Here is a 16,385-nt window from a genome sequence, read left to right as displayed (position 1 = left end):
GCTGTTTTGTGGATCCCGATTTGCCCTTATTTGCAAAATGGATGATGGCAGCAAAAACCTTTCTGAAAACCTTATTGAGACCAGGATGGGTTGCTCTGCAGAAGTGAACTGTGGGAGGCACATAACTCCACAGAAATGGAGCAAATCTGATTCTCCAGGTAAAATCAGCAGCCCAAGAACGGTTGGGACACTCAGCTTTGCATGATGCAGCAGCCATAAACGTAGGACAAGCTAGGTTAAATCAGATGTGATATAAGAGACAGCATTACAATGACCTGGGATTCTCACGGGTATCAATTATTGTATAAGGGGGTATGATGATGGTGATGATGATGATAGGACTGGATGTAAGGATTGCCTTCCCTGTGACCATATCATTTATTCACTGCTTTACTTATGTATTCCATTTCTAGACCAACACAATCTAAGTGAATGTCAGTGGCTTACATGATAATACTACAGGAATATTAAAACAACCATAAGGTAAAGGTAAATCTTCCTCTGGCACATATTGCTAGTCGTTCCCGAATCTAGGGGGCGGTGCTCATCTCCGTTACAAAGCTGAAGAGCCAGCGCTGTCCAAAGAAATCTCTGTGGTCATGTGGCCAGCATGACTAAACGTCAAAGGTGCACGGAACGCTGTTACATTCCCACCAAAGGTGGTTCCTATTTTTCTACTTGCATTTTTACGTGCTTTCGAATTGCTAGGTGGGCAGAAGCTGGAACAAGTAATGGGAGCTCACTCTGTGACCTGGTGCTAGGGATTCAAACCGTCAACCTTTTTGATCGACAAGCTCAGCGTCTTAGCCACTGAGCCACCACGTCCCTTAAAACATCCATAGTAAGTCTTAAAATACAGGGAACAATTTACTAAAACAAAATGACATAAAATATAAAGTCCAGCCAAACCAAGGTAAAATAACAATAAGGTAAAAATAAAGATAGAAACCTTTCTGATCTCTTCTAGGATTAAGTTATATAATTGAGCCAAACCAGACCTTCCAAAATAAAAACTAACATGTCTTCAAAGTGCACAGCACCTTTCCCCTTGCCTTAAATACCCAATGCTCAGTCATGATTCATAGATCAGGGAGCAACAAGCATTCATAAGAACCTCTCTTTGTGAACCAGGTACATCCTTGGTTAACTTGGGATCTCCAGGTGAAAAAATGGTGGAAGCACTGCCTGGAGTGTGTGTAGAAAGACAAAAAGTAAATCTGAGTAAGCACAGAGTACAAACTCATGTTCAGATCTATATCGTATCATATATAGGTATTCCTCAACCTACGACCATAATTGTGCCCAAAATTTATGTTGCTATGTGAGGCATTTGTTAAGTGGGTGTTGGCCCATTTTATGACTTTTCTTGCCATATTTCTTAAGTGAATCATTGCAGTTGTTAAATTAACATTATTATTAAGTTAACCTGGCTTCCCCATTGATTTTGCTTGTCAGAAGGTCACAAAAGGTGATCAGATGACACCCAGCCACTGCAACTGCTGGGAGACAGAGGCAGATTTTTTTTCCCTTTCTAATCAGGCTAAACTGAAACAGGCTGTTTGCTGTTTTGCTGCAAGGAGATGGGTCTATAACTATAAATGCCTATAGAATGGTCAAATTATTAGACTTATTTTTTTAAAGACTGCTATATTATTGTTCTAGGCAACTTAACAAAATGAAGAAGCTTTTTTAAAATAAATGTTTTATCTGACGAGGCCCAGTGCTATTCTTCTTTTAAATAGCAGAGAATAATGTATACTTCCAGAAAGCAACATCAATTTTAACAGCATCTGTACAAGTACATTCTGAAATGTAACAATGCAAAGTGTATATCTTCTGTACTGTTTGCTGTTTGCTGCAAGGGGGCAAATTGCTGGTGGGCAGAGGCAGATTCACACACACACACACCGTTTTCCTCCCCAAAAGCTAGATGCATCTTATATTTCGGAGCGTCTTATACTCCAGAAAAAAAGAGTTTATTAAGATTTGTACAGGTGGAATGTCATCCAAACACTTTATTTAAAGTTTCCCATTCCCCATTATGAAAGGATCTTCTGCCTGACCACTATGATTTGTTTCTTATTACATTGACAGAATCTGATAAAGTTCCTGAAACAATGTCTTATTTTCAGGCTGTGGCCTCCAATAGAGTGGATACACTATAGCAGTGATGGCTAACCTTTTTGCTGTCGCGTGCCAAAAGTGGGAGTGCAGGGGAAGGTTATGTGTCCGTGACTCCCCCCCCCTTTTGGTGCATAATGGTATGGTGGACCCACTTTTCGCCACCCCCAGGTTCCAGAGGCTTTCTAGGAGCCTGGGGAGGGCAAAAACACCCCCTGCCCCCGCAGGCCCTCTGGAGGCCAGAAATGGCTCATTTTCTGACTTCCAGGTTGCCCGTAGGGCTGTTTTTTGCCTTCCGGAGGCTTTAGGGAAGCCTTCTGAAGCTTCCGGAGGGTGAAAAATGGCCCAACATGCAACCCAGAAGTTCAGGAATGGACTTCCAGGTTACCTGTAGGGCCTTTTTTTTCCTCTGCATAACGCACAAACTGGAAGTCCGTTCCTGAACTTCCAGTTTGCACGTTGGGTTGTTTTTCGCCCTCCGGAGGCTTCAGGCAAAAACTGGCCAAAAATGAAGTTAGAAATCAGCTGGCTTACAGGGCAACACCTCATGTGCCCTAAGAAATGGCTCAGCGTACTATAGGTTCGCCATAACGGCACTATAGTATGAGCTCTGTTATCTTGAGCCATAACTCTCCTGGTGCCTTGGAGATCCTAGGAGAAATGTGGTGGGCTGGGGCTAAAAGACAGTCAACACTTCTATGAGAGAAGAATTACTGTGTCCCAGTTTAAAGGAGACAGTGGTACTGTGCCTACCCTCAAGAAGCCTTGCCTAGACCAACCACTGCTATTTTAAGAACTGTTGAGAAGGTGGTGGAGCCTCATTTATATATTGTCCCCAAAATGAATTAGTTGGATCACTTAAAGTTACTTTAAGTGCTCAGGATGATTATTTGCATTGGGGTCTGGATGGAGGAATACATCCCTCTTGATCCCAATAGGCACCTCATTAATATTTGATAGCATTGATCATGGTATCCTCTTGCACTTCCTGCAACCAATGGGAATTGGGACATTGGGCTTCAATGGTTTCACTTCTTTCTGAATGGGTAGTTCCATCTAGTAGTATTAGGGGAAGAGAAATCAGGCTGGTTGGGTGCTCACTTGATTTTTTAACATATATACGAAACTACTGAGAGGTTATTCATTGGTTCAGTGAGATCTCATCTGTTTCAAATTTCTACATAGGCTGGGACAAAGACGCTGATAAAGTCCCGATTCAGTGCCTGATAACGGTTCAGGTCTCTGAGACAAAATAGGCTGAAGCTGAATTCCAGTAAGGCCAAGTTGCTGTATGTGCAGGATTATCTCCCAGCTCTGGTGATAACTCTTCACCGAGTGGTATTCTAGTCCAGCTGTTCCTAAACAGGCAGATAAAGGCCTTGGCCAAGGGTATCTTTGCCCAAATCTACCTAGTGGACTTGAAGAGTGTGGTCCTGCAACACTGCTTGTCTGGTGATCATTATATGTTTGATCACTTCAGTGTGCTTTACCTGGGACAGTCTTTCAAATAAAAAACTAGAGAAGCTGCAAAATTTAATACTTCATGTGATAGAGAATGAGGGCTGCCACAAATATGTAACACCTGTTCTATGTTATCTGAATCAATGCTAATAAATTTCTGGGTGGAATTAAAAATGCTAGTTTTAATATGACTTGGCACTTAGCTAGTTATAGGACTAAAAAAATGACAAATTTGATTCACCCAGCATGTAATATTTACCAACATTTTCTGGCAGTTCCCTAATTATGTGAGGTCAACAGAGCAAGGACTTACAAGCAAAGCTTTCCAGCTTCAGCCCACATACTTTGGGAGAGCTTCTTTTTTTGGGTCTAATTAGCATGCAGATTAATGGTTTTGCAGAAATTAGTAAACAACTTTGTTTCAGAGGACATTCAAGGATTGAAAAGTGCCTGATATCTGCACCTTTTTCATTTATCATTTGTTCTTGTTTTAATATTTAATTTTTGTTGCTGTATTATTTTTTGTGTTGCACTGTGTAACAAGTCAAAAGTCCAATGTAAATTACAGTAATATATGAATACACAAAATAAATGCACCCAACTACACACACACACATCTATATATCTATATCTATATCTATAAATAGTCTTCCTAATAAGCCTTCCATAAATATATATATATATGACTGCGAGCCACTACATGTTTATTGGACCCGTGTCCCTCCTGGTTGGTACTGGCCTCCTGGGAGGGCTCACGAGGCTGGCTACTGGGGCTGGTGAACGCTTCGCTGGGTGAGGGCCTTTTACCAGCCGCCTTGAAAGAGGCGGTGGTGAGGCCCCTGCTCAAAAAGCCTTCTCTGGACTCAACGGAGCTAGCAAATTACCGTCCTGTCTCCAACCTTCCTTTCTTAGCGAAGGTTGTTGAGAGTGTGGTGGCTCAGCAGTTTCCGCACCACCTAGAAGAAGCTGATTATCTAGACCCGCGCCAGTCCGGCTTCCGGCCCGGTCACAGCACGGAGACAGCCTTGGTCGCGTTGGTGGATGATCTCTGGAGGGCAAAGGATGGGGGTTGTTCCTCCATCCTTGTCCTATTAGACCTCTCGGCGGCCTTCGATACCATCGACCATGGTATCCTATTGCGCCGTCTGGAGGGGTTAGGGGTCGGGGGCACCGTATTACGATGGTTCCGCTCCTACCTCTCTGGCCGGACGCAATGTGTGTTGGCAGGAGAGGAGAGGTCGACCGCGAGGCCCCTTATCTGTGGGGTCCCACAGGGGTCGATCCTCTCGCCTCTCCTGTTCAACATATATATGAAGCCGCTGGGCGAGATCATCCGTGGTTTTGGGGTGGGATACCATCTGTACGCTGATGACACTCAGCTGTACATTTCCACCCCAAACCACCCCAACGAGGCTGTTGAAGTGATGTCCCGGTGTCTGGAAGCCGTACGGGTCTGGATGGATGACAACAGGCTCAGGCTCAACCCCTCCAAGACAGAGTGGCTGTGGCTTCCGGCTTCCCGGTTCAACCAGCATATGCCATCGCTGACCATCGGAGATGATCAATTAGCCCCGGTGGAAGGGGCACGCAATTTGGGCGTCCTCCTTGATGCCCGGCTGTCTATGGAAGATCATGTGACAGCCGTGGCGAGGGGGGCGTTCCACCAGGTTCGCCTGGTGCGCCAATTGCGGCCCCTTTTGGACCGGGAGGCCTTGCGTACAGTCACTCACGCGCTGGTGACGTCTCGCCTGGACTACTGTAATGCTCTCTACATGGGGCTCCCCTTGAGGTGCACCCGGAGACTGCAGTTGGTCCAGAATGCAGCCGCGCGGGTAATTATGGGGAGATCGAGGTTCTCCCATATAACACCTATCCTGCGCGAGCTGCACTGGCTTCCTGTGGCCTACCGGGTGCGCTTCAAGGTACTGGTTACCACCTTCAAAGCGCTCCATGGCACAGGGCCTAGTTACCTGCGGGATCGCGTCCTGCCCCATACATCCCTGCGACCCGTCCACTCACACAGAGAGGGACTACTCCGGGTGCCGTCCTCCAGAGAGTGCCAGAGGGCAGCGCCCAGAAGTAGGGCCTTCTCTGTAGTGGGCCCCACCCTTTGGAATGACCTCCCCCCAGACATCAGGACTACAACCGACCTTCGCTCCTTCCGTATGAAGCTGAAAACCTACCTGTTTCGACTAGCTGACCTGGCATAATTCTACAACCTCTCCAGCCCAGGGCATTTTTAATTGTAATTTTAGTTTTTAAGGGTTAATTTCACTGGGGTTTTAACTTTTTTTAAGTATTGTAACTTATTTATTTATTCTTACCTCCTCTGTACGCTATATAATACTTTTGTACGTCGCCCCGAGTCCCTGTGGGGAGAGGGGGCGACTAATAAGTTCAAGTAATAAATAAACAAACAAACAAACAAACAAACAAACAAACAAACAAACATACATACATACATACATACATACATACATACATACATACATACATACATATATATATATATATATATATATATATATATATATGAAAGGGTCTGAATGAATTAATTCTACAGCAATTATAATATATGTGAATCTATTGATGAATGGAAGGCTTATTAGGAAGACTATTAATCTGTGCATATTAAATACAGATTGAAGGAATGCAGTAGGCAACCAACATTAATCAAGGATTTTTTCCATGATGCATTTGGAATTAAGTGTTTTCTTCTGTTTCTTAAGTCTCTAAATTATTGCTGTATGACAGCCAGTGACTTCAAACAACTACCAAGAAAGGGGGGGGGGGAGGATTCCTAAAATAAAGAAAAGAACATGGTGCTCTTTCTTTTGTTATAGTCATTTTTTCCAACACTCTTGAATAATTCTATGTATTACTATTTTACAGCAAATATGTAAATTATAGCTAAACCACACTGATGGTACTACTTACAGTTTAACTGGGCAATCTTGAAACAAAACAGAATCAGATTCTTTTTCTATTTGTTTCATGTCCATTTTACAATGTGTATAAAATCATACTTATAGAAAGGAATAGAAAACACATTCAGCAGTTATTTTGGAAAATTCGCCCTTCAGTTTATCCATTGTAAAACCAGGGCTTTTCCAGGTAAACTCAAAAAGAAAGATGAGTTTTGGAAGTTCAGTACTTAACTCAGTAAAACAGACATATTTCACTAATATAGACCAAGGCTGATTTAAGAAATATCCCCACATCTCTTGAAAGGAGAATATTTCCTATAAGAGACAACTAACACTTTCATACAAAATTTAATTCACGAAACAATAATTTACAATCAATATAATAATTATCCACATTCACAATAATATACATTTGTAGAGATAATGCATTTTCATGTCACTCACAGTACAATAATTTATGCTAGAACTGTTCAGTGCCATTCCTTCACCTGGAGAGGATCTCTATTGCTTTTGTGACTAGTGTTAGGAACTGATTGTATATCTCCTAGAGAAATACTGACTTCTGCAAAATGTCTGTGGAGATTTTCAGTCATCCATGTCATGGTTGTCCCAAATATGCTTTTTTTCAAGAGGCAACAGAACTTTCTGTTTTTTCCTTGAAGACGTTTCACTTCTCATCCAAGAAGCTTCTTCAGCTATGATTGAATGATGGGGAATGGAAGGATTTATACTCCTTGCATTTGGCTGGTCATTTGCATAATTTAAGTGGGTCATTAAGGTCACCTCCAAGAAGGTTCCACACCCATTTGCACCACTCAGGTGACCACGGTGATACATATAAACCTCCAGGTGGTATAAACCTGTCCATTCCCCACCATCCAATCAAAGCTGAAGAAGCTTCTTGGATGAGAAGTGAAATATCTTCAAAGAAAAACCAGAAAGTCCAGTTGCCACTTGAAAAGCACCTTTGGGACTGACTTCTGCAAGTAACAATTTACACTGCCCAAATCTTTTCTTTGCCTGTAAGTGATCTCTAAATCATATTCTGCCCTATTAAGCATTTAGTTCTCTTGAAGCAATGAAAGACATTATCATGTAACAGGCAACTATTGCTTTGTAAACAAAAGGAATGATAATTGATTTGCTGTGACATGAATATACATCTGTAGGGATGCCAAGTTTCCTTTAGAGCAAGTACTTCATGGCAATTCCAGAACCCAGACTCAATTAGAGTAGTGACATTCATTTGCTCATATAGTGTTGTCTGCATTAAATCTTTGCACCTCGCCATTTTAAAATACAGTGTTAACTTCACATGCTTAGTGAGAAGCAATCAGAGCAGAAAAAAGGCCAGAAACATCTACAAAGAAAAGTTTCATGATATAAAGTTGGAGAAAAAGCATTTAAACTAGTCTTTTCTTACCCACAATTTCAGCCATAAGCTCAACAATGCACTCATCTCCTAAGGCCCAAGGACGTTTACCATTGAAATGACCATGGACACCTCTGAAAGAAAAAGAAAACAGATGGAAATGTACACACAAACTTTCAGCAAGGAGAATATAATATACATTGTACACATGGAAAGGTAATCCTCCAGATTACCTGAGGAACTGTCTCATCCCAATGGAATTGCCTCGTCCCATCTGTGCCACCAGAAGGGGCATGGGGTAGACCCGGTTGATCAATAAAGTCTAGCTGGTGGGATCCAGAAGATCCTTTTCTGCCGTGGCTTGCACATCATGCACCTTGAGGTGCAATCCACACCCACCCTTTTGACTTTCCAAAAGAGCCTGAAGTCTTGGCTCTGCCTATCGGCTGAGGCCCTGATAGAGTCATTTTATACTGGAGGTGGATGATGGGAGTGAGATAAGACTCTATCTCTGACCATGAGTATTTTGCTCTACATCTTGTCATCTTTGTCCACGTTGATTATAAACCATCTAGAGTTGCCTCTGGTAAGATGGGTGGCAAATAAATAAATAAATAAATTTCTTACTTTTCTTTTTTACTATTGTTGTTTGAAATGCAACAGATAATGTGTCAACTGTTATCTAATATTGTTTTGTGCTGCGTTGTATGTGGATTGTTTAATGCCACTTTTCAGTGTTACAAACAGAGTCCAAGTAACCACGATAATGAAGAAGCAAGAGCAAATACAGCTATTAAGTCATAGGAAAAGGAAGGGGAGAAAAGAGAAGGTGCCTTTTAATTTTCCAGGTATTTTTATGTCTCTCTCTGTCTCAATCTCACATAAGGATGTGACATACAATACAATACAATACAATACAATACAATACAATACAATAGTAGAGTTGGAAGGGACCTTGGAGGTCTTCAAGTCCAACCCCCTGCCTAGGCAGTAAACCCTATACCATGAATGAAAGGGAGAATGTGAATGAAAGGGAGTAACGCAAAGTTTTGTCGGCAAAATTATCAGATGCCCATGTTACCTGGCCACAAGGTGTACCCACAAAGTATAATAAAATTAGCATCATTTATCCTCTCCAACCGACGGGCAAAATGAAACAACTAAAGGGGTTTGGGCCTCTGTCTATCAGTACGGTAGCTCTCCCCAAGAAAAGATCAAATTTGCCAGGAGAAGCAAGCCAAACAAACACCTAATTTAAAAATGAGCCAATGAAAAAGCTCTTGGACTGCCACTCAGAATGCTGCCAACTGCTCCATTCTAAATCTCCTCTCCCTCCTTGTCAATCATGTGACCCAAATAAGACCATCTGCTGGCTGTCCACCTTTCCCAAGATACACACAGAGACATGTGATGGGAGCAGAAACACACATGAATGGTAACATATTCACCCATCTGGTTACACTCTTTTTCACACATGCAGAAGCAACATGTAAGGGCTTACACAACACACACACACACACACACACACACACACACACAGAGGGGGAGGGAGGGAGGGAGAGAGAGAGAGAGATTAATGTATATTGGAACAGATGCAACACATTTCTTCATGAAACAGAGGAAAATACAGATGTCTCTTAGGACCACAGATAGGTAAGGCAACTGGAAAATATTCCAGAAATCATACTTTCTTTACCATTGTGATTCAGAATAGTCAAAAGCTTCTCAGTTAGGAAACAAAATCTTTGAACAGCTCTTGTCTCCTGTAGAAATACTCAGAATTGGAGTAAATAGTAAATGTTTAAAAAAATAGGGAATTCCTAATACTTAGCATGTTGGACCCTGGAACTTGGGCATATCAATTGAAATGTATATAGTGAAAACCTATGCCACAAACAGGACCAGGTTTGGTAAAAAATGGAGAAGTCAACTTAATGAACCTTTTATTGTTGGTTTGGTGCTACATATGTAATCTAGATTCATGAACCCCTTTTTTTGGTCTGAGAATAGTATCTTGGTTTTCAAAAAGTGAGCTGGATTCAAAAAAGAGTAGTGTAGTGCATCATGACAAAACTGAGTATGATTTTATTTCAATTATATTTAATTTAATTAAAAATAATAATTGCCTTCCACTTTTATATATAGTATTTCAAACTTTTGTTCTTTTGAAGATCTGTGGAGGTTGGGCTTCAGGCCTTGAATTCAGGACACTAATTTTGTACAAAGCATTGCAATGCCTCAAATCTCTACTGGCAAAATCCAGAGATTATTTATAAAACACAAAGGAATTGGGATTTTTTTTTCTACCCTTAGGGCAGCACTCTGGCAAGAATGATGGAAGGACAAGCACAGAAAAAGATGAATAAAATAATGTTTTATTAAGGTCCGTTTGAGCCGTTTGAGTCCGTTTATTAAGGTCCGTTTGAATTCAGACTTTAAAATAGACAGTACTAACAGTTAGAAATCTCAGACAGTCATATTCCCCCAACTTTTACATTGATTTTTTTTCTTGATAAAACTAATGGTCTCAATGCCAGAAACATGCATAGATGACATACTTTCTCTGAAGGATCAGTGGAGGAGATTGACAGCCAAATCACACTGTACAATATGCAATTTTGAGCTATACTCCGCAATAGAATTAGCTACAGCCATTTCACATGAAGAACATCATAATTAAATCAACCTATACTTCAGAAAGAGAGTCCAATCCCTCTGTTAAAATGTCTAAATCCACAGAAATCAATAAATTCACCCATGTGTAACTCTGCATAGGATTAAACAGCTATTAGAATTATCAATAGTTAGAAGAGAATCTTTCAGAACACAACGAAATACCCTTGGTGTTGAAAATGTATTTGGTCAGATGGATAAGTATAGAAAGACAATCAGGAAAAAAACTAGCATAAAAAAAAAGTTTGGACAGTTGGGAGAACACAAAAGGCTAGAAATTCTGCTCGTGTATGGAAGATGAAAATGATACAATTCTAAATAAATTGCCACAATGGGAAAATGCTGATCTCTTAAGCAAATAAGTAGGAAAAACGTTAAAATAAAATGCTAATTTACCAGGAGATTGAAAACTGTATAAGCATTTGCCTGGATATGCAAAGGAGTAAACAGATTTGGGAGACATGGGTATACATGCTGCCCAATCATTCTACATACACAGTTTGTTACAAATATTTTTCAAAGTTTAGTATAAAGAGCTCAAAAGATAAAGACAATGTGACCTGGATTTCTGCTAGTGCAGATGGACCCTTACAATTGCCTTTCAAATTTATGCAATAAACATTTTTTTTGCAAAGTAGTATAGCTTTTATTGTCATTGTATATCATGTACACAACAAAATTGGTTATTAACGAAAGTGTCATTAACTCGAAGACACTGGGTATAGGATGTGAATGCGTGCATTTAGCTCCATGTGTGCATAGCTGAATGTCTACATGTTTAGTTGGGATTGGTTAATACTGTGGAAATGATGTTAGAAATTTTCTTTTCCCTAATATATTGTCATATTAAGCTTTTCCATAAATCTACACATGGACAAATGATTGTTTTTTTGGGGGGGATATATGGTGGGGGGAGTACTGGAGTTTTCTTTTCTGGGTTGTTTTGTTTTCTTGAACATGCAAAGTATTTTCCAGAAAAAGAAATATGCAAGTACCCAGCTTTCTCACACATTTAACAAATGTAAGCAGAGTTCTAAATAATTTCACAAATTTGTGTCTGGGAAAATATTGGATCAGAATTCTTCCCCCAAGGGTAGACAAAGAGTTGAAACAAATATATCCTAACCATCTGTTAGTAGTCCCTATTTTTCCTTTACACAATTCTAGGAATAGGTTCATTCCAAAATATTTTCAACAAGGTTGATCAATGCTTGATATAGCATTTTCTCCAGAAAATGACCAGAATTGAGTTTTCAGTGTAATTCCCAAAGTTGCTACAGAAGAGAGAGTGGGTCGGTGGACAGATAGATAAAATAGACAGATATATAGTGGTTGCTACCTGATTTTAATATTGCTATTAGGATAGTGGCTGTGACACAAGTGCAATTTTCATGGCTTTTGATGGCTCATCATATATGCATGTAGCCATCAATGAAGCGACTCAAACTAAAGTTTGATGCTAATTTCTGTTAGCTTTTGCTGGTAGGAAAAACAGACACAAATAGATTTGGTAAGGTAAATTATAGAGATACCTTAGTTTCCATAGCAGAAAAAGGAGGGGTAGCAGTGGTGGGTTGCAGGTGGTACGCCCCAGTACGGGCATACCAGAGCCTACCCTGAGCACTAGGTACCATTCCGGTACGGTGCTCTGGAGGGCCCACTGTGGGTTCCACTGTGGTTGCAGCGAGATCCAGTTGCAACAGGATCCGGTTGATTGATGGGGTCGATAGGAACTGAGCCAATTCATTGGCCATGTTAAAGAAGTTTTTGTCTGAATCCGATGGAGCCGGACCCGAGGTGGGAGCCTCCCATTGCCGCTGCACCAGATCAACAAAGATCTTAGGGGTTAGTATCGTTTCCGATGGGGGAGCCTGCTGGGAAAACAGGGTGTCAGCAGACACAGTCACAGGGCGAGGAGTGGTGGTCACTGGCTACGTGCCAAAATTTGCTGCTGTTTTGGCCTTATATAGCAATGACGGAAACAGGGTTGGGGGGAAAAGGCCAGAAAAAGTCTTCTGGTCCGGTTCCCTGCCCTCATCTTCAGACATCTCAGCCTCTTTAATTTCCCCTTCCTCGGAGTCAGAAGATTGATCTGACATCTCTTCATCTGGTTCCGAGGGACTCGCTGGAGGCACCATAGGCCGATCAGAAGATTGCGCTTGAGCTGGTTGCTTGTGGGATTGCTGCAATCCAGCTGCAATGCCCTGGGAAATTGCAGTTGCAATGATGTCCTGGAAATTAACCATGCAGATGCCAGAGACATCAATAGGAAAAAGAGGGTTAAGGGAAGCCTCCCTGTCCAGTCTGTCCCCAGGGGAGAGCTGCAAAGCCAGATGCATTTGGGCAAGCTGAGATGTATCAGTAGAATGCGAGGACGGAGCCTCTTAGATGCAGCCTTCTTGTAAATACGCTCTAATGCTTTCTCCTTCTGTTTCTCATAATGAGAAGCAGGTTTTAAAAGATTTTTTTGACTTGCTGGTTTTTGCTGAGATCTTTAAGATCTTATGCCCTTTGGTAGTATCAGAGGAGGTAGAGGCAGAAGGTCGGGGGGGGGGGGAATTGAGATCCCACTTGCCCTTCCACCATCTGGGGAATGCTAGCCTCACCAGAGATTGCAGCAGTAGCGTCCGTTATCTCGGAAGAAATGGTGGCCACCATTTTGAAAGGAGAAAAGGTGCGCAAATACGAAAATGGTGCTTCGCGCCTTTTTCAATGGTCCCGGGTCACTGACAGGCAATGCAGCTCCTTTAACAGTGCGCTGCTTTGCAAGCTGAAATTTTTACTTTGAAGGCTCGGGTCGCTCCGCGGTAGCTGAAAGAAGTTCAGACGACAATCTAACAGTCAAAGCTACCGCAGTTCGCCACTCAACTGCAAGCAGGAGCGGCGGAGCATTTCCCATGAAAGACAAGTGTCCAGAGCACATAGAGTAAGTCGAAGGGTCCGGAGCGCAATCGGAGAGAGGCAGGAGGCGAAGCCAGGGAAGCGCAGCGGTGCTGGACTCCAAACGGCAAACTTTACCAGCCAATATAACAATTCGCCTTCGCCTTTTAAAGCCGCAAACAATCAATTCAAGCAGCCTCCACCTCTTAAAGCCGTTATGCCTTGAGAGGGCTCACAGGGACAGACTCACAAAGGCTCTTTTGCCCCTGCAAGGAGCTTTAGCCAGCCAGGGTCACTCTCAGCACGATGGAATCAATTCAATCAAAGTACTCACAAAAACCAGTATTACAATTATTCCTCTCAGCCTGGAACAAAGCGATGATGCATCTATCCTCATTGAGGGACTGAGTCGGAACTGGGCTTTGCCTAGCGACAGGGGCATGGTTTCAACAACTGTCAGGCTCAGTCCTTGCAATGAGTGGATGAAGGTCAACCCAGCCTGGGTGCTACTTCCACCACTATGGAGAAATCTATACATCTACAGTTGATACACTAAGTATAGAAGAAAAATGATCTCACTTTGCAATCTAAATGGCCCAAAATGTGGCAGTGTTGAGGACACACAAAACATCCCCCTTCTAATTACCTTTCCAGGGATTTAAGAAACAGTAATACCTTGGTCCTGAAATATTTAGAAATTCAAAGAAAGTTGAAAAATCTTGGAGAAGGTACTAGAAGGCAAGAACAGACTTGCAAGACCAATGTAAGACAAACACATGCATTTAATTTTGTAGAAAGAAAGCATACTCACAGAATATTGTCTTTGTTCCCTCAATAAAACATTGTTTTTGTAATCTACCCAATTGCCTCATATAATTCACACCACATCTGACCTCACAAATCATATGTGCTGCTATATTCAATGAATTACTTTGCTGCATCTGAGCATAGCCATGGGGTGGAATTCACAGTGGAGTGGAATATAATTCATTCACTTGGTATTCAAGAAGTATTCCAGCTTTTCACTTTAATGCTTTTTAATATAAGGGAAAACTATGAAGCAGTGTCTTACAATGAATTTCTGTCAGATGTTCTAAGAACCCACAGGCCAATCCAGTCAGGTTAGTCAAGAAAAGAGAAAAGAAAACTATGGGAAAATACTCCTCCAAAAGAAGACAGGGGATTTTTTTTTATACTTAAAAGAGCGCTTGGACTGATTTTCTCAATTTGCTTTCTGGGAAAAGTTGGTGACGTGAGCAGGGAGTTAAATTGATCCAGATTTTAAGTGCAGAAATAAAATTTTACAGAAAAAGCAACATTCTCCGACAGCAGTTAACACTTAATATTGGTGTGATTGCTTTTTAGGCTAATTTTAGTCCTCCTTTTTGCTACACAAAATTTCTGCCTACATCTACTATTAAACTTTCCTGATATTTTGTGGTCTTCCCAACAAAATCCCCCTGCTTAGTTACAATGCCTTTTTCCAGCACCATTCCCTAAATTTCAAACTTTTTTAAAAGAAGAAAACTGAATGTATTCTTAGTAAAGCTAGTTTATACAAAGCTAGAATAGTACAGATACCTGTACAATTAGTATAGGAGCCCCCCAAGGCTGTGTGCTCTCTCCACTTCTCTTCTCTCTATACACCAATGACTGCATCTCAAAGGATCCCACTGTTAAAATACTGAAGTTTGCAGATGATACAACAGTAAAAACAGGGGGAACTAAATCTTGAGAATAACTTTTTATGTTAAATTCTTTGTTTTCTTGTTAGCTTGTATAGTTATGCCTCAAATAATTGCAGATAACTGAAAAGAAACTTAAGGAATTTCACAATACCAAATATTTTAAACATTCTAAGATAATTTATGAATTTAAACAGTGGAAAAATAATAGAATGAAATGGCAGTTAAGGGCTATTCATAGTTTCCCCTCCTCCTTCACAATTTCAAAACTATTTTTTCTAAGTTATGACAATGTGGTATGAGCAAAGGACAACATAATTTTCTATTTTTGAAAGAACAAAATATAAATATTCAGAGCATAACACAAAATGACAAGAAAGTATTAATTACTTTTATATATATTTAAATGATGCAACCTTCAGTTTTCATTTGTGCATGTGTGTGTGTGGAGAGAGGGGGGGACTGAGGGAGGGAGGGTGGGAGAAGGAAGGGAAGAGCAAGAGAATACGAATACATGGTATTTAAGGCATAATCTTGGAATCTTTTATTGAAATCACAAACTAGCCCAAGGTTTTTGCTGATAGCGCAATGTATTTTATATTTCGACTGTAAAAGCATGGTTTTGTGCAAAAGAGAATTTATATCTCCAAACACTCTGTCACCTTACTCCTAAGTCTAATAAGCACTGGTGGTAATAATTTCTAAGGATAATTTTGTTCTTGACATTCCACTCTTAGAATTTCAGAAAATAATATATACTTTTCTGATGTAATTACTACAATTATTCTGATTTAATTATAAGAGTGAACCATTAAATTAGTATTAGTTGCACCAAGGTACAGTAAATAGAATTAATACAGTTGCTTGAATGGGGGATAAAGAAGTTCAAGTCCCCAGCTGCTATTAAACTACAACTCCCAGCATTCCACTCCATTGGCCATGTTGGCTAGAGATGCTGGAAAATGTTTAACATCATCTGGAGGACCAGAGATTCCTGATCCCCAAATGTAGATTATTGGTTATTTGTGGTCAAATATCTTATTTCTATTTTTGAAGGATACCCATGTGCCTTATACTGAGTCATATTGAGACCCATAGCTCAATACTGGATTTCATAAGTCTCAGATGTATTTCAGATCATTCATATTTATTCAGCTGTATAACCTTTATAACCACAACTGAAATGCGGCCTCCCTTGGAAACAAAGACAGTCCTGAATAAATATGCATTTATTCATACCACTACAATTCATATATACTTGATTTT

At 40.8% G+C, this 16,385-nt stretch overlaps 1 protein-coding gene across 2 annotated transcripts in view; it reads right to left on the bottom strand.

Annotated features, from left to right (window-relative positions):
• The window catches only part of KYNU (kynureninase), a 121,593-nt gene that overhangs the window by 58,844 nt on the left and 46,364 nt on the right, over positions 1 to 16,385 (bottom strand). For both annotated transcript variants that reach the window (XM_081935115.1, XM_081935116.1), the window contains exon 4: positions 7,933 to 8,015. In XM_081935115.1, the coding sequence (XP_081791241.1) occupies positions 7,933 to 8,015 (83 nt within the window). The remainder of the gene's footprint in view (positions 1 to 7,932; positions 8,016 to 16,385) is intronic.

Source organism: Natrix helvetica (genome assembly GCF_964273705.1).
Source record: "Natrix helvetica genome assembly, chromosome: 1".
Taxonomy (NCBI): domain Eukaryota; kingdom Metazoa; phylum Chordata; class Lepidosauria; order Squamata; family Natricidae; genus Natrix; species Natrix helvetica.
The sequence above is the reverse complement of the archived record's forward strand: the minus strand, read 5'-3'. Positions and strand labels throughout refer to the sequence as shown.